This window comes from Mesoplodon densirostris, chromosome 4, assembly GCF_025265405.1.
Source record: "Mesoplodon densirostris isolate mMesDen1 chromosome 4, mMesDen1 primary haplotype, whole genome shotgun sequence".
In the NCBI taxonomy this organism is placed as follows: Eukaryota; Metazoa; Chordata; class Mammalia; order Artiodactyla; family Ziphiidae; genus Mesoplodon; species Mesoplodon densirostris.
The window spans coordinates 100,316,573-100,340,322 of record NC_082664.1 but is presented as its reverse complement, the minus strand read 5'-3'; the positions used below and the strand labels follow the sequence as shown (position 1 = coordinate 100,340,322).

Sequence of the window (23,750 nt, the reverse complement as noted above, 5' to 3'; positions counted from 1 at the left end):
TCCCAGGAATGCAAGGATTCTTCAATATACGTAAATCAATCAACGTGATACACCATATTAACAAAATTGAAGGATAAAAACCATATGATCATCTCAGTGGATGCAGAAAAAACTTTTGAAAAAAGTCAACACCCATTTATGATAAAAACTCTCCAGAAAGTAAGCATAGAGGGAAATTACCTCAACATAATAAAGGCCATATATGACAAAACCACAGCCAACATCGTTCTCAATGGTGAAAAACTGAAACCATTTCCACTAAGATCAGGAACAAAACAAGTTTGCCCACTCTCACCACTATTATTCAACACAGTTTTGGAAGTTTTAGCCACAGCAATCAGAGATGAAAAAGAAATAAAAGGAATCCAAATTGGAAAAGAAAAAGTAAAACTGTCACTTTGCAGATGACACGATACTATACACACAGAATTCTAAAGATGCTACCAGAAAACTACTAAAGCTAATCAGTGAATTTGGCAAAGTAGCAGGATACAAAATTAATGCACAGAAATCTCTTGCATTCCTATACACTAATGATGAAAAATCTGAAAGAGAAATTAAGGAATCACTCCCATTTACCACTGCAACAAAAAGAAAAAAATACCTAGGAATAAACCTACCTAAGGAGACAAAAGACCTCTATGCAGGAAACTATAAGACAATGATGAAAGAAATTAAAGATGGTATCAACAGATGGAGAGACATGTTCCTGGATTGGAAGAAATAACATTGTTAAAATGACTATACTACCCAAAACAATATACAGATTCAATGCAATCCCTATCAACTACCAACGGCATTTTTCACAGAACTAGAACAAAAAATTTCACAATTTGTATGGAAACACAAAAGACTCTGAAGAGCCAAAGCAATCTTGAGAAACAGAAATGGAGCTGGAGGAATCAGAATCCCAGACTTCAGACTATAGTACAAAGCTACAAGACAGTATGGTACTGCTATAAAAACAAAAATATAGATCAATGGAACAGGATAGAAAGCCCAGAGATAAACCCATGCATATATGGTCACCTTATCTTTGATAAAGGAGGCAAGAAATATACAGTAGAGAAAAGACAGCCTCTTCAATAAGTGGTGCTGGGGAAACTGGACAGCTACATGTAAAAGAATGAAATTAGAACACTTCCTAACACAATACACAAAAATAAACTCAAAATGGATTAAAGACCTAAATGTAAGACCAGACACTATAAAACTCTTAGAGGAAAACATAGGCAGAACACTCTGTGACATAAATCACAGCAAGATCCTTTGTGACCCACCTCCTGGAGAAATGGAAATAAAAACAAAAATAAACAAATGGTACCTAATGAAACTTAACACAACCCTCAGAATGGTAGAAAATATTTGCAAATGAAGCAACTGACAAAGGATTAATCTTCAAAATATACAAGCAGCTCTTATAGCTCAATATCAAAAAAACAACCCAATCCAAAAATTGTCAGAAGACCTAAATAGACATTTCTCCAAAGAAGATATACAGATTGCCAACAAACACATGAAAAGCTGCTCAACATCACTAATCATTAGAGAAATGCAAATCAAAACCACAATGAGGTATCACCTCACACCAGTTAGAATGGCCATCATCAAAAAATCTACAAACAACAAATGCTGGAGAGGGTGTGGATAAAAGGGAACCCTCTTGCACTGTTGGTGGGAATGGAAATTGATGCAGCCACTATGGAAAACAGTATGGAGGTTCCTTAAAAAACTAAAAATAGAATTACCATATGACCCAGCAATCCCACTCCTGGGCATATACCCAGAGAAAACCACAATTCAAGAAGTGTCAGGTACCACAATGTTTACTGCAGCACTATTTACAATAGCCAGGACATGGAAGCAACCTAAGTGTCCATCGACAGGTGAATGGATAAAGAAGATGTGGCACATATATACAATGGAATATTACTCAGCCATAAAAAGAAACAAAATTGAGTTATTTATAGTGAAGTGGATGGACCTAGAGTCTGTCCTACAGAGTAAAGTAAGTCAGAAAGAGAAAAACAAATACCACATGCTAACACATATATATGGAATCCAAAAAAAAAAAAATGGTTCTGAAGAACCTAGAGGCATGATAGGAATAAAGACACAGATGTAGGGAATGTACTTGAGGACATGGAGAGGGGGAAGGGTAAGCTGGGATGAAGTGAGAGAGTAGCATTGACATACATACACTACCAAATGTAAAATAAATAGCTAGTGGGAAGCAGCTGCATAGTACAGGGAGATCATCTCGGTGTTTTGTGACCACCTAGAGGGGTGGGATAGGGAGTGTTGGGAGGGAGACGCAAGAGGGAGGAGATATGGGGATATATGTATAGTTGATTCACTTTGTTATACAGCAGCAACTAACACAACAATGTAAAGCAATTATACTCCAATAAAGATGTAAAAAAATAATTAAAAAATTGTTTTTAATAAAATAAAAATTTCTAAAAAAGGGATCAGAAATTTCCTAGTTGTAGAAGCCACTAGCATTGGTTGCCTGTTACTTAGAGCCAAAATCATCCAATCTGACACAGACTCTGTAAGTTAGAACCAACTGTAACCGTCAGTGTATAGATGAGGTACCTGAAGCACAAGGAAATTAATGAACTTAAGGAAAACAGAGCTTACCTTAAAGCCATGGTGAACCAAACCACGGCCAGAATCAGTGTGTTCATCCTGTAGGGCCCCATCACACAGTACAGAGCATTTTCCCAGACCTATAACACACAGAAGAGATGGGTTGTTAAAGGCAAAAACTTGTGACTTGGAAGAGCTCATTTTTAATATTTTCTATTAAATTGCCTAGGAACCCATTATCTTCCAGAGGCAGCAATTCTGCTCAAATAACAAGGAAAGGCTCTTCTCTTCTTACTGGCTGGTCTCAACTTCTAACAGTCCTGTAGCATCTGGGAACACAACAATGCTCCATGCATGTGACAAAAAGCACACGGAGTGGAGGTGTCAAGGCAGTGAATAGCCTTGAGTAGTGAGTTCTGCTCCCCGCCAGTGGGAATGGGTGATATTCCAAACATTGAACCACCCTACACCAAGAAGGTCATCCAGGCTCAGGAGTCTCTGGCCATTGACTGCCTCAGTGTTCAATAGTTGATTCACTTCACAGGAGCCTTGCCCTTCAAGAAGACTTTCTCAGAAATCACCAACAAATCTCAAAGGGGTCATTTCTTTAACCCACTCCTTTCTTCCTATGGATTATTTAATGAGAAGGTGCTAGAGAGAAAGGTTTTTACTCAGACTAGACTTTGCACCTACATTCAAAATCTCTGCCTTGGAAAGGAAGAACAAAGAAAAGAAACGAAGGTTTATAGTTTGTGGCTCAAGGGCTCACAGGTAAGCATGGGCTTGGACCCGAAAGTCCCTATCCAAGGTAACTTTCTGCCCACCACACTGTCTTGGGTTGATGGGGGTGTTCAGGATCTCTATTCTTCATCCACTGATGTTACCGATTTCCATAGAGCCTCCCTCTCAACAACCCCAGGTCCCCAGCTGTACCTGCTTGAAAGTGGTCTTGAATCTGACTAGCCAGCGCTGGTACCAACTCCCTGTTGAACTTTGGATCTCAATGAATTCATCCATTTGCTTGGGAGTTTTAATGTTGGAAACCTGTAAAGCAAAGATGGGCTAGCGAGTCTTAACCCCACTTTGACTTTTCAATTTTTAGTTTAATGTAACTGACTTTATTAACTTACTTAGGGCTAGAGGAGCTTTCGGTGACCCTACAGTTCAGTAATTCTTAGCCAAAATTGTACATAGCATCTCTTAGGGATCTTTCTCAGGTGGTTATGTCCCACTGCAGACAAAATGAATCAGAGTTCTTTCACTCAATTATGGCTTTGGGAAATACACTGAATTCCTGTTTATATCTGATTTGCCCATAGTAGAGTTGACTCCACCTTAAAATTGACAAGTCTATCCTTAATGGATATTAACATCACAGAAGTCTAGAACCCATATAGGCAATAGTGTGTGTGTGTGTTTGTGTGTGTGTGTTAGGAAAGGGGGTTTGCTATGCAAGACATTTTTAAAACACAGCAGAATAAAAGACATTATGTCCTCCTTCTGCACAGCAAAGGAAATCATCAACAAAATGAAAAGGCAACTTACTGAATGGGAGAAAATACTTGCAAATCATATATCTGATAAGAGACTAATATCCAAAATATAAAAAGAACTCATGCAACTCAACAGCAAAAAAAAAAAAAAAAAATCCAATTAAAAAATGGACAGAGGATCTGAATAGACAATTTTCCAAAGAAGACGTACAGATGGCCAACAGGTACGTGAAAAAAATGCTCAACATCACTAATCATCAGGGAAATGCAAATCAAAACTACAATGAGATATCACCTCACACCTGCTAGAATGGTTATTATCAAAAAGACAAGAAATAACAAGTGTTGACAAGGATGTGGGGAAAAGGAAATCCTTCTGCATTGTTGGTGGGGATGTAAATTGGTGCAGCCACTATGGGAAGTAGTATAGAGGTTCCCCGCAAAATTAAAAATAGAACTACCATATGATCCAGCAATTCCACTTCCGGGTATTTATCTGAAGGAAATGAAAACACTAACTCGAAAAGATATCTGCATTCCCATGTTCACTGCAGTATTATTTATAAAAGTGAAGATATGGAGACAACCTAAGTGGCCATCAACAGGTGAATGGATAACGATGTGATACACACCCACCCATGCAAATACACACACAATGGAATACTACCCAGCCACAGAAAATTTTTAAAAAAATCTTGCCATTTGCAACAACATGGATGGACATCAAGGGCATTATGTAAGTGAAATAAGTCAGACAGAGAAAGACAAATACCCTATGATCCCACTTATATTCGGAATCAAACAAACAAACAAAACAAAACAGAAACAGAAAACCAAGCTCATAGATACAGAGAACAGACTGGTGGTTCCCAGAGGGGAGAGGGGGTGAGGGTGGATAAAATAGGAGAAAGGCGTCAAAGGTACAAATTTTCAGTTATAAAATAAGTCATGGGGATGTAACGTAGAGCATGGTGACTATAGTTAATAATACAGTATTTATTACTTGAAAGTTGCTAAGAAAGTAAATCTTAAAAGTCCTCATCACAAGAAAAAAAATTTTTGTAAATGTGTGGTGACAGATGGTAACGAGACTTATTGTGGTGATCATTTTTCAATGTATACAAATAACTGAATCATTATGTGGTGCACCTGCGACTAATATAATGTAATCTGTCAATTATACCTTAATTTTTAAAAAGAGAGAGAAATTATGTCCTCCTTGCTACCCCTGGTTTTCCTGGAAGAAATCAAAGAGATAGGGAATGGGAATAAGGCTGTATATCTCAGGGCTCCCCCAAGGGCCCCGGAAAGTGTTAATTTGTCCAGTGTCAGCAGGTAGCCCCAGGGAGCAATCCTGACTCATTAAGACAGCGATTTTCAGTTTAATCAATGTTTAAGACAACCATTGCATTCTATAACTAACCATCATGTTAAGGAGATTCCTGAGCACACAAACTCTTAGCCAAGTTATCAAGGTCCTGTGCATGCAGACCAATTCAGAGGAAAACAGAAGAGTGTACTCAAAAAATTAAAAACCAGTTTCTATCACCTCGTCCAACAAACCTTTCTTTCTAGGGAGAAAAGGCTTTAGTCGTAAGTGTCTCCATCTCTTTCTTCAGCCAAGGGACTGAGAATGTGAGGAGACAGAGAGAGAGATGAGGCTGGATATCCACAGGGGAAAATACAGTCCCTGAATTAGGGACAATTGCTTCTTTAATTCCCAAGCCCTGAGCCTAGGATGGCTTGGCTTTGTTTTTCTAAACCCTGAAAACAGTGGTTCTTCTCTTGGGAGGGCCGGATACCCTTTTGAGAACCTGGTAAAAGCACAGGTGCTCTTCCTAAAAATCACAGGTATATGAGCATGCCAGAGCCTCCTGGGCTGGTCCTGCCATTCCTGGGTGTGTGGCCTCTGCAAATGCTCTTCTGCCCAGGCCCACAAAGGGACACAGGAGAGAGAACGCAGCAGGCCCTCCAGTGGGACTCTTGGCTGGAACTGGTCTTTGTGTTATTAGGTACCCCAGGGAGACCAAGAGCCCAGCTGCAGCCGAAAGAGGCCGAGGAGAAGGTTGACCCCAAGTCAGGAAGCACATTAAGAATCTCACTAAATGGGACTTCCAGGAGGTCCAGTGGTTAAGACTCTGTGCTTGCACCGCAGGGGGCGCAGGTTCAATATCTGGTCAGGGAACTAAGATCCCACGTGTCTGAGGTGCGGGTGGGAGAGGGGGGGAAGGAAATGCAAATTTTATCTTTGCTTTGCTCCTGGGGAAAATAACACCCTATTCCCTAGGGATCTGGGAGTGGGTGTGTTGACAACTTGCAAGCATAATTACTCTAATTTACAACTAACTAGGATACTTGGCTTTGCTTCAGTCTAAAGTAGAATACGATCTGTGTGGTCTGTGCTCACCCCAGCCTTGCAGAGCATGGGTTCTCAGGGGAATACTTCAACCCACCCCCTTTCCAAAGGTGTTTCAGTGGACACCTGCCAGGGGGCTGTTCAGAAGCTTGTGAGGTAGCGAATGGGGCTGGTGAAAGCCAGGGCTCTGTAGGGGAGGGGAAAGTATTCCTCTACCCTCTTAGGCTCCCTGGCTGGGTCTGGAAGTTAAACTGGCAAAGAGAGATTAACAGGAGTAAAGCATCCACATTTTACTGAATTTTTACATGTCCGTGGGAGCCTTCACAAGAGAATGAAGCTCCGAAGAAGTGACCAGCCCAGGAAGTTTTTATACCTTGTAGAAACAGTAGATTTGTGAAGAACTGACAAGACAAAGATATTTGGGCTAGGGTGAATAAATGGTGAAGAAGAAATTAGGACGATAAGGGTTAGTTTAACAAGGTTTGTTGATACAGCCTTCTTGGCCCTAAGTTCCCCATCTCTGCTGAGAACAATGTCTTCTTTTCTTCTGGTGCAGGGAGAGCACCTTACATGTGGGAGATTTATGGCCTGTTTCAGGGAACAAGGGGGAGCAGGGGGAGGTCAGAGTGACATTTCTACTTTTGCTGTTTTCTCAAACTCCTTCAGCTTATGATATTCAATATGCCGACGTGCCACATTTTGGGGTATCATGTCCTGAACCCCATCAGCTCCAAGGTGGATGTGAGGAGGGCCACATCCAGGGCTCACCATGAACACTAAGAGCCTGGCCTACCCTAAGCTCTTCCTCCAGGCCCCTGAGCATGTTTACTGTGAGTACCGTCTACAGAGGGGAGCACACAGGATCATAGCAGATGACCCCATTCGGCAGGGCTGAGTATCACTCCTGACTCCAGCCACTGCCCAGCTGTCTGAGGTCAGGAACACTTTCAGGCTGTTTTTCTTTTCTTTTTTTTTTCCCGGCCCATCCAGTCATCCTCCTCTACAAAATTACTATGATCATCAAGTCAGTATGGAAATACTGAGCCCGTGACCTTTTTAATTCCCTTTTCCTGAGAAAGGGTGAAATCTACTAAAAGCAGAGGTTATACCCAAAGACTCAGTAACATCTCCTAGGAATAAGCAGGAGCTTGGAGGGAAGGCTATAGAATGGGTGGGGGTGGGAGGCAGGACTGAACCAAGCATACCCAGACCCCAGGGGACAGGGCTCTCCTGCTAACATCTGGGGTCCAGACCTGCAGTCCAGCTGCAGCATGAAAATCCATCACAGGGAGCGGCAGGGATGGGAGGTTGGGAGAACCATCAGTTCCCTTATCATCTTTCATTTTGAGTAGCTCTGCTAATTGTGCTTCTTCTTCCTTTTTTTCTTAAGTGTGGGAAATTTTTAATAAGAAAGTTAATTGAGGAAGGATTAAGAAACTGAACTAGCTAAAAGTTCTATTTTCAATTACATTTCGTTTATCCAACCGGAAAGTCTATAAATATTGTTAATGGTGCTTCTTAATAAATGTTTGTGATAAAAGGACTGGTCCCATGTTTTAGATAATTTTAGGAGCATTGGAATTGGGGAAATATGCCACTGGACAACTTTCTATAAAATCTATTATTTGAGTTTATTTATTAAAAAATATGACATAAAATATTTGGTTAATAGTTAACATCTATGTAGTATTTACTCTAAGCCTGGCACAGTTTAGGTGCTTGATTTTAATCCTTACCATAACTGTATTTATAGACATTGTTATCTCTCTTTTCCGAAAATAAGGCACAGACAGTACCTTGCCTAAGGCCACACAGCTAGAACATGTTAAAACCAGGAATTGGACCCAGACTGGTCTGGCTTCAGGTTGTAGATTCTTAGCTGCTATGGGGTCCTGCTTGAGAATCAGGGGTTTCAAGTAACAGGTTAACAAGAAAAAGTGTTTTACCACAGACTCAAATTATGGAAGCCAAAGAAGCAAAAGCAGTGAGTTGGAGTAGGTGGGAGTTAACTCAGGAAGGCTTCCTTGAAGAAATGGATTTGGAGTTGGTCTAAAAGGGGGTCATGCAGACAGGTGCACAAGGACCCTGCCGTGGGTATTCCTCGTGGTTGGCCACAGCTTGGTGGGAAGAGCACAGTTCATGGTAATTAACAGGACCTCCCCGTGGAAACTGCCATTGGCTAGTTTTTCACTTTTTAAACTAGTGAGAAAGAAAATCCAGGCTAATAGCCAATGCTGGTGAGGATGCTGAGAAACAGGTATCCTATCATTGGTGGTATCACAGATCATTGCAACCCTACTGAAATGTAATCTGCAATACATCTCAAGAGCTATAAAAATACTCATGCTGTTTGAGTCACTCATTTTATTTCTAGGAGTCTACTCTTAGAAAACAAACCCAGAACATGAAAGGAAAGGAACTATGTGCAGGAAAAGGTTCATTGCAGCAATATTTGCAGGAACAAGGTAATAAAACAGGGCATATGAATCTCTAACATTGGGAACATGTTTACGAAAACTGTGTTAATGTCTCTAATATTAATGTCCATTAAAAGGATGATTCTGAATACTATGAGACACATATAGAATGCCTATAAGTACTCCTAAATAATCTTTATGCATTGATATATATAAATATATGTACATATGGTTATCCCCATATGAATACAGCTAGTTTTTCCCTTTGCCATATTTGAACAATTAGCAGTACCAAGAAGGTATCCATCAAAATGCAAAGAATAATTATGATGCAGTAATAGGAATGTCAGGGGCTTTATTCCCCTTTTGACAAATTTTCTGGGATGTGCTTATATAATAAAATTATTTTTTAGCAAACCAAAGCAGTGAAGAGGAGAGGCCCCCTCCTGTTGGCATAGGTGACCATGCACTCACCGTAAACACCTTCTCTGGGGTCCCCTTAGCCCTCATGTTGGTGTCATGAACGTGCTTGAGAATCATCCAGGCTTCGTCGTGTTTGCCCATCTGGTAAAACCAAGGAGAGAGACATGAACAGTCTTTTGCTGATTAGGGGTGGAAAACCCTACAAGCCCAACAGGTGATGATACCCAAGTCTGAGGCGATTGGCCATGGATGTGTTACTGTCTAGGGCTTGTGAAAGACTAGGACAAGTTTCTGTCACAGCCCATCTTGGAAGGATAGTAAGGTTGTACCTTCAAGGTGTAAATGCTGGGTATTATTATCATTATAGGCTATGAGTAACTACTCGTAGTTTACAGTTGAATAGACTGCAGGGTGGGAGCCATGTTCCTCCCTGGCAGGACAAAGCAAAGACACAACATGTGATGGGTTGAACTGTGTCCCCAACCCTAAAAATATGTTGAAGTTCTAGCTGCCAGTACCCCAGAATGTGACCTTATTTGGAAGCAGGGTTGCTGCAGATGTAATTAATTAAGGTGAGGTCATACTGGGGTAGGGTGCATCCCTAATCCAACATGACTGGTGTCCTTATAAGAAGAAGCCCATGTGAAGACCCAGAGACACATAGAGAGAACACCATGTGGTGACAAAGGCAGAGACTGGAGTGAAACAGCTGCAAGCCAAGGAATGCCAACAAATGCAAGCAACCCACCAGAAGTTGAAAGAGGCAAGTAAAGATTGCCCTAAGGGCTTCCAAGGGAGTGTGGCCCTGCCAACACCTTGGTTGGGGACTTTTAGCCAACAGACCTGTGAAACAATAAATTTCTGTTACTATGAGCCCCTTGGTTTGTGTGCCTTTGTTAGAGCAGCCCTAGGAAACTCATACACAATGAAGGGTAACTTTTGAGATAAGCATGGATAAAAAACTTTTTGCTGCATCTGGAACCTGATCAATGGGATGAAAGAAGAAATTCAACAAGGAGGGTCAGTCTGAAGAAAGCTAGAAGGAGGCTTATAAGTAGAATCTGAGAATTGGGGCTGTAAGAGCCTTCAAGTCCTATCGCCCCTCCACCAGCCCTGCCTGTCTGACCACCGCAAGCACGAGAGCCTCACCACCACCACCACCAAGCTGGAAACCTCACAGGACTCCGGGAGCAGCTTTCTGGAGGAGAGAGGTCCTACAAAGCCAAGAGTCTTGAAGGGCTTGGGAGCAGTGACAGATTTACAACCCAGCTCACAGCCATAACATGGAAAAACTGCATGCAGCTTTGAAGAGCCTCATAATCAGGACCTCTGAGGAGAGTGGGTGCCAGAAGCATCCTAAGCAGAGCCTCCTCCAGCTCCACCCAGCCTCAGGGAGCAGTGCTGCTGCTCTGTGCTCAGTGAGCTCCTGAGTCCCTCCGGCTCTGGCAGTCCTTGAATCCCAGGCGTGCAACCATCACGATGGATTTAATGATGGGCCAGGTCAGCCAACATGGGACCAAGGGGCTGGAGCAGCAGGGCTAGCTCCTGTCGCTGTTCCATTGCTCTCACACAGGTTGGGGGCACTGACTCACCTCTAGCAGAAACCTCGGGCTCTCTGGCATGAACTTCAGGGCCACCATGGACACAGTGCAGGGCAGAGCGCAGACGATGACAAACACTCTCCAGCTGTGGAAGTGGTAACTGGTGCCCATGCTGAAGCCCCAGCCTGTGAAGAAGCAGTCAGAGGATCTCTGACACACGGTCTTAGAGTGACCTTCAAGAAATGGCTTTCAAACCATGGGGCAAAAGAGCATCACCTGGGGAGCAGGTTAACATGCAAACTCTCCGGCTGTGTCCCCAAAGCCTCTGATTCTGAAAGATGCTGGGAATCTGCATCTTTTCAACCCCATAGGCAGGCCTGGCCTGACACTTACGGGGCCTTGGGTAGGAGTACAAATAGAGGCACCACCCCATATTTCTATGTATTCATTAAAATTTCAGTTAAACTGTTAGATAATAGATATTCCATCCTCCTGCTCAACAAATAAGCAGCTGGAAGGCCAAGCCCTGACCTGCCCAAGACCCACCTTTACAGGACCCCCTTCTGTCCCCGACCAGCCTCTCCTGTAGAATGAGGGGCCTCATGCCAACACGTGTGGTCACACCACACACACCACCATGGTAAGAGTGGGTGTCCTTGTCATGATCCCTTGAGTTTAGTGGGGAGTCCTAGGCCCTGAGTAGCCAGAGAATGATCTGGATGGAGTGGGGTTGTGGCCTTAGGGACACACGTTGCCTCATGGGAAGAGGTACAGCTGGAGGAAAGCCAGAGCAGGGCCTTATGTGACCCAGGGTTTTGATGGGGGATTAGTCTTACCTAAGTCAAAGGGCAATACCAGCTCTAGGTGATTCCAGTGCACAGGGTTCAGGACCACACTTTGAAAAAACACTGTCAGTGATCATACTAATTTTTTTTTAAAGAAACTGAGCTTCTACATTCAAATGAATTCTACCATCATTGAAATGGAGAGGTGAATAGCTCCTACTCACCTTTCATTATTCAAAACATTTCTAAAATTCATTTTCAGAAATTGCCTTCAGGATCTACAAAACATTCCTTCAAATATCTTCGTAAGTAGCAAATTTCCCTCTTTCAAGGAACGATAACACAGTGAAAAGTGCCTGGACTTTTGCAGTCACATAGATCAGAGTTCAAATCCTGGCTTTCTCACATCGTTATTGTTATGTTGGTGGGTTTTCACAGCTGTAGAAGGCAGGTAATGGTACTTCCACAGATTTGCTGTGTGTGAAAGCTCCCGGCAACCAAAAATAATTCACCTGCTTTGAGGGTAGGTTTGATTTGTTTAGAAATAGTTACATGACAGTTAGTGCCAAAGATGTTGAGTAAAATAGATGAATATCAGCAAAAGGATTGTTTTCTTTTAAAGCCAAGATTATGAAATAGACTGGTTCTCTCATGCCGCTCAAAATGATCTCTGAAGACAATTCCAACAGCATTTCTTAAAAAAACCAAACTTTATAAATAAATTATATTGATTTCTAAAGTTCAAACGGTGAACATTATTCGGCTGTAAAATCTCTATTCCATTTACTTAAAAATATACTATATGGCCAACTCCAGAGGTGGGCAGTTTATGTCTTGAATTCTCTCTTACCATCACGGTTCAATTTGTTCTACTTGCAGCGGACTCCTAACCAATATCTGCTGTTTCTGCAGATATTTCTTACTCTATTTGCACAATGGAGTGACTGGCCGGAGGGAATCCCAGGTGAAAAAACATGGGGCCGTGGTTGCTTTTACACAATGGCCACAGAACATAATACACATAATACATCCAACATTCTCAATCACAATCAAATCTCTTTTTTGCACAGCCTGGCCTGTTCTCCTTCCATCTCACTGGAGTTTGTTCATTTTTTTAAAAAATAAATTTATTTATTTATTTATTTTTGGCTGCTTTGGGTCTTCGTTGCTGCGCACGGGCTTTCTCTAGTTGAGGCGAGCGGGGGCTGCTCTTCGTTGCGGTGCACGGGCTTCTCATTGTGGTGGCTACTCTTGTTGTGAAGAAGGGGCTCTAGGCGCATGGGCTTCAGTAGTTGCGGCGTTGTGGGCTCAGTAGTTGTGATGCACGGGTTTAGCTGTTCCGAGGCATGTGGGATCTTCCTGGACCAGGTCCCGAACCCGTGTCCCCTGAATTGGCAGGCGGATTCTTAACCACTGCTCCACCAGGGAAGTCCCTGTTTGTTCATTTTAATTTTAATTAAGAAGTCTTTCCTCTCTTGGGAGTGACAACAGAAAGAAGAAGGCAAAACCATAGTAAGATTTCCACATTCTCAGCTCATGTCCAAAAACCACTCTGGCGTAATCAGAAATAAAGCTGACCAAAACTACATAGCAGTCAAACTCAGGTGGGTAACAAGAGAAGAAGGGCAGAAGCAGGTATGTTTAGAAAGTATTCTGGGGCTTCCCTGGTGGCGCAGTGGTTGAGAGTCCGCCTGCCGATGCAGGGGACACGGGTTCGTGCCCCGATCCCGGAGGATCCCACATGCCGCGGAGCGGCTGGGCCCGCGAGCCATGGCCGCGGGGCCTGTGTGTCCGGAGCCTGTGCTCCGCAGCGGGAGAGGCCACAGCGGTGAGAGGCCCGCGTACAGCAAAAAAAAAAAAAAAAAAAAAAAAAAAAAAAAGAAAGTATTCTGCCTCAGAGAGATTTTTTTTCTTAATGACAATATATGCAAATTATCCAAAATCCATTATTCCCTCATGCCTTTCTGGTTTTTATGGTGATTTTAGTAATCTGCACTTATCACATTCATTAGGCACACCTTTGGGGCCTTAAATCAATTAAAATTAAACAGTGAACTGCTTTCAAATATATAGGACTACTATTAATTTGGAGACAGGGATTGTTCTGGTCAATGATCTTTTAGCTTGCCCTACTTTTCTCCATCAGGATTTCTCAAACAGCTGGTGCTGCTGACTACAGTGTGAATTAATCTTCCATAATATATCCATTCTGGGGGGACTATGCCCATGAGTTCCCAGAAAAACATTCTGAGGTTTGTAATTTTCTTTCTCAGTGACTCAGTCACCCAAATTCCTGGTGCCAAGACCTCCCATCACTTCATTCCTGCAAAACCAGTTAAATGGTTTGCACAAGCTACGTACAAACATCAAGTCTCCTTTCCAGATCACCCTTGCATTTGTCCCTGCTGAGTGGAAGGGGTTTTAGAGGATTAATGTCTTAGTTCTGTTGGGAAATATCATCAAATGTCTCTGTTCACTGTGCACAGAACATCTGGTCCCGGTAAAATGAGGTTGAAAATAAATAATCACTCCTGTTGCACTGTGATTCTAGTCCACCATATTTCTAGGATGGGTTGCCCTCAAGTTAATGCCTGTTTCAATTAAGCCTAATCATCCAAGAGGCTGGTATTTTTAAATGGAATGTAAAAGCCATAGATTTCTTACAGGCATACAAATAGGAAAATATCCCATCCAGTTGGAGTAAGATACTTAACCACAAGCCCTGCTATCAGCCAGGAGCTATGTGGTCCCTCTGTCATGGGCATCCCACTTAGTCTTGGTCAATGTGTCCCCAGCCTGAATTCTTTTATTGCTTTTATAGAAACCAGACACCCATTGTGTGTTTGTGTGTGCAAAGTGAAGTGAAAAAATGATGCAGTTTGTAGTGACTATTGTGGGTTGCTCCCCTCACAATATCCTTCCCATCCTTCCTCTCCACTGGGTTGCAGACTTGTGGTTTGGGTGGGACTGACCCCATCCCCAGTGCCAGGGTTGGAGAAGAAAGTATATGAAATGCCCAGGACCTGGCATCCTCTGGGGTTTAGTGATTGGCTGAGGTGAGCACATGACTTAAGTTGATCCAATCAGAGGGAAGCCAAGGACCTCTACTCATTGGCTGGTTGTGAGGGCAGTTCCCTTGTGGAACAAGCAGTCTGCAAATAGGGCTAGAATTGCTAATGCAGCTTGGAGGGAAACCAGCCCAAATACTAGAATCGTCTCCAAAATTTTCTCACCATTATTTGCCTCCCAAGAACTGCTGGATGTTAGGGCTGGCACAGATCGGATCTCCACAGTCTATTCTCTTTGCTTCCTTCTCTCCATTTTATAGATAAAGGAACCAAGGCTGGACAAGCTAGAGTGACCTGTCCCAAATTACATAGAACCACTATTTTGACTCAGCTTTTATCCAGAGTCTATTTGTTTCCCCCACACACAAAGTTTTCTAACTCAATTTATATGTAGAAATAGTTTCTTAGTGTTAACACGTTTGGATCAATTAACAGGGGAAATGATATTATAGCAAGAATTGTGGGGACAAAAGCAATTCCTTGGACCCATATAACCAACAGCCTGGATAATTAAAGTATGCATTTTGGGGAAGGGTAGAATGCAGAGCCTGATATCAGGAGTAATACAATTTTGTATCTAAAATTATGTAGAATTACCTATAGTAACAGAATTATCTGGAAAACCCTTCAACTCTTTATTTCATTATTCTTGTTCGTATTTCTTCTCTGTTTCTGATACAAAAATCCAGTGGGATATGGCAAAGGTAACATGATGGTCCCAAACCCATTTCCTCTACCTTGTGGGCACACAGCTAGGTCACATTTCCCAGTGTCCTTTGCTGTAGTGTGTGGTCATATTACAGATTTGGGACCAATGGGATGTGAGCAAAGAAGATGTGATCCAATTCCTAGCCTGCCCTTCAAAAGCACCCACATACAACTGTGCTCTTTCACCGAACCAACATGTAGGTTACCTGTTGAAGAGCGTAGATCACATGCTGGAGGGAACCTGAGCCCTGGGATTACTGATGGAGCAGAGCTGCCTGCAGATCAGAAACACCAGCCGGGCTTTGCAGGAGGGGAAAACTTCTTTGGTATTAAACCACTAAGATTTCAGGGTTTATCAGGTTCTCAGGGTAATACACCCAGCATCCCCTTAACTAATAAAATAGGGATTGTCTACACCAAAGCTTCTTCTTAAAAAGATAATACAGAAGCCTCCATTAGCCCAGAACACACATCAGAGAGCGTCAGATTTAAAACAAGCACACCAGGAGAAAAAGGAATCCTCCTACACTGTTGGTGGGTATGTAAATTGGTGAAGTCACTACGGAGAACATTATGGAGGTTCCTTAAAGAACTAAAAATAGAGTTGCCATATGATCCAGCAATCCCACCTGTGGGCATATATCTGGACAAAACTCTAATTCAAAAAGATGCATGCACCCCTATGTTCATAGCAGCCCTATTTACAACAGCCAAGACATGGAAGCAACCTAAACGTCCATGGACAGATGACTGGATGAAGAAGATGTGGTACATATATAAGATGGAATATTACCCAGCCATTAAAAAGAATGAAATACTGCCATTTGCAGCAACACGGATGGACCCAGAGATTATCATACTAAGTGAAGTAAGACAGACAAAGACAATTATCATATGATATCACGTATATGTGGAATCTAAAAAATGACACAAATGAACTTCCAAAACAGAAATAAACCCACAGACATAGAAAAAACTTATGGTTACCAAAGGGGAAAGATGGGGGAGGGATAATTATAAGTTTGGGATTAACATATACACACTACTGAATATAAAATAGATAACCAATAAGGACCCACTGTATAGCACAGGAACTATATTCAATATTGGGTTGGCCAAAAAGTTCATTTGGGGTTTTCTGTAAAATGTTATGGAAAAACCTAAACGAACTTTTTGGCCACCCAATATTTTGTAATAACCTATGAGGGAAAAGAATCTGAAAAGAAGAATTGAGCTGCACAGTGGGAGATGGCGGTGTGGGAAGACACGGAGTTCACATCTTCCCACAACTAGGGCGCCTGCCAGACGCTGGTGGGGGACCTCAATGTCTAAGGAGATGGGAGGAACCCCTGAGTGACTGGGTAGGATGTGGGGGGAGTGAGGGGGAAGGAGAAGTGGAGGCCAGACAGGACCTGTGCCCCTGAGGGGTGGCTGGGAGGGGGTAGGGGTTCCCATGCCTGGAGGGACCCTTGGGGGCTTGGAGGATCGGGGGAAGCATGCCTAGCATTTCCCCTGCCCAATCGGGCCCAGGGAAGCCTGCAGGGTTCCCAAACTAGTTACTCCACCCTCCAAGGCCCCCTCCAGGCCACATTGGTCCTAGGGGCATAGGAGGGAGGCGGGGGGGTGGGGTGGGGTGAAAAAGAGGAGAGGTGGACGGAAGGGGAACCCTCCAGGACTGGAGGATCAGGGGAGGCATGGCAGCTGTTTCCCTCAAGCCCTGGGATGCCTCCTGGGCTCCCAGGTCTGGTCCTCCATTCTCTGAGGCCCCCTCTGGCTGTGGGGGTCCTAGGGGCATAGGAGGGAAGGAGGGGGCGGGGAGAAGAGAGGCCAATGGGGTGTGGTCCTCAAGGATCAGAGGATGGGGAGAATGAGTCTAGCGTTTCCCCCACCCACTCGAGCCCAGTGAGCCTGCTGGGGTCCTGGACCTGGTCCTCAGACCTCCAAGGCCAGTGGCACTCCTAGGTCCCTCCTGCTGGGTTGAGCCTAAGCCCCACCCCCCACCCCCCAGGGCCTTTTCCAGTCCTAAGCATAGGCCACGCCCACCACCTAAACCCCACCCCTGCCTAAGCCCCACCCCCCACAGCCAAGGCCTTTTCTGGCTTTTTTTTTTCCTCCTCTTTTTTACTATTTAGGTTCTGTTTTACCTTCCAGTTGTTGCTTCATCTATATATATATTTTTTTCTTTCTAACATATGTTAGTTTTCTAATCTTATTTTATTTTTTACTCTTTGCTATTGTTCTGCTCATTTTTTTCTTTTTTCTTTTTCCTTCTTTATTTTTTTTTCTTTTTATTTTGCCTCCCCGCATGGCTTGCAGGATCTTGGTTCACAAGCTGAGGGTTGGGCCAGAGCTCCTGTGGTGGGAACTCTGAGTCTAAACCACTGGACTAACAGAGAACCTCAGACCCCAGGGAATATTCATTGGAGTGAGGTCTCCAGGAGGTCCTCATCTTGGTACCAAAACCCAGCTCTACCCAACAGCCTACAAACTCCAGTGATGGAAGCCTCAGGTGAAACAACCAGAAAGACAGGAACACAAACCCACCCATCAAAAAAAAAAAAAAAATTAAACGACAAAAAAAATATGTCACAGATAAAGGAGCAAGTCTGGTAGGATAAAAACCTACAAGAGTATATAAACGAAGAAGAAATAGGAAACCTACCTGAAAAAAGGATTCAGAGTAATGATAGTAAAGATGATCAAAATCTCAGAAATAGAATGGAGGCACAGATTGAGAAAATACAAGAAATGTTTAACAAAGATCTAGAAGAACTAAAGAACAAACAAACAGAAATGAACGACACAATACTGAAATCAAAAATACACTAGAAGGACTCAATAACAGCATAACTGAGGCAGAAGAACGAATAAGTGAGCTGGAAGACAGAATGGTGGAATTCACTGCCCAAAACAGAATAAAGAAAAAAGAATGAAAAGAAATGAAGACAGCTTAAGAGACCTCTGGGACAACACTAAACGTACCAACATTTCAATTATACGGCTCCCAGAAGAAGAAGAGAAAAAGAAAGGGTCTGAGAAAATATTTGAAGAGATTACAGTGGAAAACTTCCCTAACATGGGAGAGGAAATAGTCACCCAGTCCAGGAAGTGCAGAGAGTCCCATACAGGAAATATCCTAGGAGAAACACACCAAGACACATATTAATCAAACTAACAAAAATTAAATTCAAAGAAAAAATATTAAAAGCAACAAGGGAAAAGCAAAAAATAACATACAAAGGAATCCCCATAAGATTATCAACTGATTTTTCAACAGAAACTGCAGGCCAGAAAGGAGTGGGAGGATATACTTAGTGATGAAAGACAAAAACCTACAACCAAGATTATTATACCCAGCAAGGATCACATTCAGATTCGATGGAGAAATCAAAAGCTTTTCAGACAAGCAAAAGCTAAGAGAATTCAGCACCACCAAACCAGTTTTACAACAAACGCTAAAGGAACTTCTCTAGGTGGGAAACACAAGAGAAGAAAAGGACCCGCAAAAACAAACCCAAAACAATTAAGAAAATGGTAGGGCCTCCCTGGTGGCACAGTGGTTGAGAGTCCGCCTGCCGATGCAGGGGATGCGGGTTCGTGCCCCGGTCTGGGAGGATCCCATGTGCCGCGGAGCGGCTGGGCCCGTGAGCCATGGCCGCTGAGCCTGCGCGTCCGGAGCCTGTGCTCCGCAACGGGAGAGGCCACAACAGTGAGAGGCCCGCATACCGCAAAAAAAAAAAAAAAAAAAAAAAAAAAAAAAAAAAAAGAAAATGGTAATAGGAACATACATATTGATAATAACCTTGAATGTAAGTGGATTAAATGCTCCAACCAAAAGACACAGGCTGGCTGACTGGATACAAAAACAAGACCCATATATATGCTGTCTACAAGAGACCCACTTCAGACCTAGGGACACATACACCGAAAGTAAGGGGATGGAAAAAGATATTCTATGCGAATGTAAATCAAAGAAAGCTGGGGCTTCCCTGGTGGCACAGTGGTTGAGAGTCTGCCTGCCAATGCAGGGGACGCGGGTTCATGCCCCGGTCCAGGAGGATCCCACATGCTGTGGAGCAGCTGGGCCTGTGAGCCATGGCTGCTGAGCCTGCGTGTCCGGAGCCTGTGCTCTGCAACGGGAGAGGCCACAACAGTGAGAGGCCCGCGTACCGCAAAAAAAAAAAAAAGAAAGGTGGAATAGCAATACTGGTATCAGATAAAACAAACTTTAAAATAAAGAGTGCTACAAGAGATAAGGAGGATACTACATAATGATCAAGGGATCACTCCCAGAAGATATAACAATTATAAATATTTATGCACCCAACTTAGGGGCACCCCAATATATATGGCAAATGCTAACAACCATAAAAGGGGAAATTGACAGTAACACAATAATAGTAGGCGACTTTAACACCCCACTTACACCAATGGATAGATCATCCAAACAGAAAATAAATAAGGAAACACAAGCTTTAAATGACACAATAGACCAGATAGATTTAATTGATATTTATAGGACATTCCACCCATAAGTGGCAGAATACACTTTCTTCTCAAGTGCACATGGAACATGTTCCAGGATAGATCACATCTTGGGTCACAAATCAAGCCTTGGAAAATTTAAGAAAATTGAAATCATATCAAGCATCTTTTCTGACCACAACGCTATGAGATTGGAAATCAATTACAGGAAAAAATCTGTAAAAAACACAAATACATGGAGACTAAACAGTGCACTACTAAATAACCAAGAGATCACTGAAAAAATCAAAGAAGAAATTTAAAAATACATAGAGACAAGTGACAATGAAAACATGATGACCCAAAACCTATGGGATGCTGCAAAAGCAGTTCTAAGAGGGAAGTTTATAGCAATTAAATCTCACCTCAAGAAACAAGAAAAACTCAAATAAACAATCTAACCTTACACCTAAAGCAACAAGAGAAAGATGAACAAAGAAAACCCAAAGTCAGTAGAAGGAAAGAAATCATAAAGATCAGAGCAGAAATGAATGAAATAGAAATGAAGAAAACAATAGCAAAGATCAATAAAACTAAAAGTTTGTTCTTTGAGAAGATAAACAAAATTGATAAACCTTTAGTCAGACTCAACAAGAAAAAAAGGGAGAGGGTGAAAATCAATAAAATTAGAAATGAAAAAGGAGAAATCACAACTGACACCGCAGAAATACAAAGGATTATAAGAGACTACTACAAACAACTATATGCCAATAAAACAGACAACCACAAAGAAATGGACAAATTCTTGGAAAGGTAAAATTTCCCAAGACTGAACCAGGAAGAATTAGAAAATATAAACAGACCTATCACAAGTAATGAAATTGAAGCTGTAATTTAAAATCTTCCAACAAACAAAAGTCCAGGACCAGATGGCTTCACAGGTGAATTCTATCAAACATTTAGAGAAGAGCTAACACCCATTCTTCTCAAACTCTTCCAAAAAACTGCAGAGGGAGGAACACTCCCTAATTCATTCTATGAAGCCACCATCACTCTGATACCAAAACCAGACAAAAATATCACAGACCAATATCACTGATGAACATAGATGCAAGAATCTGGACAAAATACTAACAAACAGAATCCAACAACACATTAAAAGGATCATACACCATGATCAAGTGGGATTTATCCCAGGGATGCAAGGATTCTTCAATATATGCAAATCAATCAATGTGATATGCCATATTGACAAATTAAGGAATAAAAACCATATGATCATCTCAATAGATGCAGTAAAAGCTTTTGACAAAATCCAACACCAATTTATGATAAAAGCTCTCCAGGAAATGGGCATAGACAGAACCTACCTCAACATAAAAAAGGCCATATATGACAAACCCACAGCACACATCATACTCAATGGTGAAAAACTGAAAGCATTTCCACTAAGATCAGGAACAAGACAAGGATGTCCACTCTCACCACTCTTATTCAACATAGTTTTGGAAGGCCTAGCCATGGTAATCAGAGAAGAATAAGAAATAAAAAGAATACGAATTGGAAAAGAATAAGTAAAACTGTCACTGTTTGCAGATGACATGATACTACACACAGAAATTCCTAAAGATGCTACTAGAAAACTACCAGAGCTAATCAGTGAATTTGGTAAGGCTGCAGGATACAAAATTAATGCATAGAAATCTCTGGCATTCCTATACACTAACAATGAAAAATCAGAGAAATTAAGGAAACAATCCCATTTACCATGGCAACGAAAAGAATATAATACCTAGGAATAAACCTACCTAAGAAGGAAAAAGACTTATACTCAGAAAACTATAAAACACTGATGAAAGAAATCAAAGATAACATAAACAAATGGAGAAATATACCATGTACGTGGATTGGAAGAATCAATATTGTGAAAATGACTATACTACCCAAAGCAATCTACAGATTCAGTGCAATCCCTATCAAACTACCAATGTCATCCTTCACAGAGTTAGAACAAAAAACTTTACAATTTGTATGGAAACACAAAAGACCCTGAATAGCCAAAGCAATCCTGAGAAAGAAAAATGGAGGTGGAGGAATCAGGCTCCCCAACTTCAAACTATACTACAAAGTTACAGTAATCAAGACAGTATGATACTGGCACAAAAACAGAAATATAGATCAATGGTACAGGATAGAAAGTCCAGAGATAAACCCACTCACCTGTGGTCACCTAATCTATGACAAAGGAGGCAAGAACATACAATGGAGAAAAGGCAGCCTCTTCAATAAGTGGTGCTGGGAAAACTGGACAGCTACATGTAAAAGAATGAAATTAGAACACTCCCTAACACCATACACAAAAATAAACTCAAAATGGATTAAAGACCTAAATGTAAGGCCAGGCACTATAAAACTCTTAGAGGAAAACATAGGAAAAACACTCTTTGACATAAACCACAGCAAGATCTTTCTTGACCCACCTCCTAGAGTAATGAAAATAAAAACAAAAATAAACAAATGGACCTAATTAAAATTAAAAGCTTTTGCACAGCAAAGGAAACCATAAACAAGAGGAAAAGATAACCCTAGAATGTGAGAAGATATTTGCAAATGAAGCAATGGACAAATGTTTAATCTCCAAAATATATAAACAGCTCATGCAGCTCAATATCAAAAAAACAAACAACCCAATTAAAAAATGGGTGGAAGACCTAAATAGACATTTCACCAAAGAAGACATACAGATGGCCAAGAGGCACATGCAAAGATGCTCAACATTGCTAATTATTAGAGAAATGCAATTCAAAACTACAGTGAAATATCACCTCACACTGGTCAGAATGGCCATCATCAAAAAATCTACAAACAGTAAACGCTGGAGAGGGTGTGGAGAAAAGGGAACCCTCTTGCACTGTTGGTAGGAATGTAAGTTGATAGAGCCACTATGGAGAACAGTATGGCAGTTCCTTAAAAAACTAAAAATAGAACTACCATATGACCCAGCAATCCCACTACTGGGCATATACCCTGAGAAAACCATAATTCAAAAGGACACATGTACCCCAATGTTCATTGCAGCACCATTTACAATAGCCAGGACATGGAAACAACCTAAATGTCCAACGACAGATGAATGGATAAAGAAGATGTGGTACATATATACAATGAAATATTACTCAGCCATAAAAAAGGAAAGAAATTGGATCATTTGTAGAGATGTGGATGGACCTAGAGTCTGTCATACAGAGTGAAATAAGCCAGAAAGAGAAAAACAAATATCATATATTTAACGCATATATGTGGAATCTAGAAAAATGTTAGAGATGTAATTATTTGTAGGGTAGGGATTGAGACGTAGATGTAGAGAACAGACATGTGGACACAGATGGGGAAGAGGAGGGTGGGACAAATTGGGAGATTAGGTTTGACATAAATACACTACTATGTGTAAAATAGATAGCTAGTGGGAACCTGCTGTATAGCACAGGGAGCTCAGCTCGGTGTTCTGTGACAACCTAGATGGGTGGGATAGGGAGGCTGGGAGGGAGGTCCAAGAGGGAGGGCATATAGGTATACATATAGGTGATTCACTTCGTTGTACAGCAGAAACTAACACAACGTTGTAAAGCAATTTTACTCCAATAAATAAATAAATAAGAACAACTGGATCTCTTTTCTGTACATCTGAAACTAACACAACATTGTAAGTCAACTATACCTCAATAAATACACACACACCAAGGAAGGGAATGGGTAGAGAATTGTTGGTCAGTTTCAGGGGCAGTTTCTGTTCCTCCCTATGGTCTGCAGGATTCTGGATGATGGCAAAGCCTACACCCATGATCAGTGGTTCACCAAACGTAATTTTGAAGGGTAATGATAATATTACCCAGGATACTCAAA

The 23,750-nt window shown here is 41.8% G+C and overlaps 1 protein-coding gene across 3 annotated transcripts in view; it reads right to left on the bottom strand.

Moving 5' to 3' along the window:
• The window catches only part of SV2B (synaptic vesicle glycoprotein 2B), a 75,885-nt gene that overhangs the window by 21,582 nt on the left and 30,553 nt on the right, over window positions 1-23,750 (bottom strand). For all 3 annotated transcript variants that reach the window (XM_060095082.1, XM_060095083.1, XM_060095085.1), the window contains 4 exons: window positions 10,874-11,007; window positions 9,333-9,422; window positions 3,526-3,636; window positions 2,644-2,732 (listed from right to left, as the gene is read on the bottom strand). In XM_060095082.1, coding sequence (XP_059951065.1) covers window positions 2,644-2,732; window positions 3,526-3,636; window positions 9,333-9,422; window positions 10,874-11,007 — 424 coding nt within the window. The remainder of the gene's footprint in view (window positions 1-2,643; window positions 2,733-3,525; window positions 3,637-9,332; window positions 9,423-10,873; window positions 11,008-23,750) is intronic.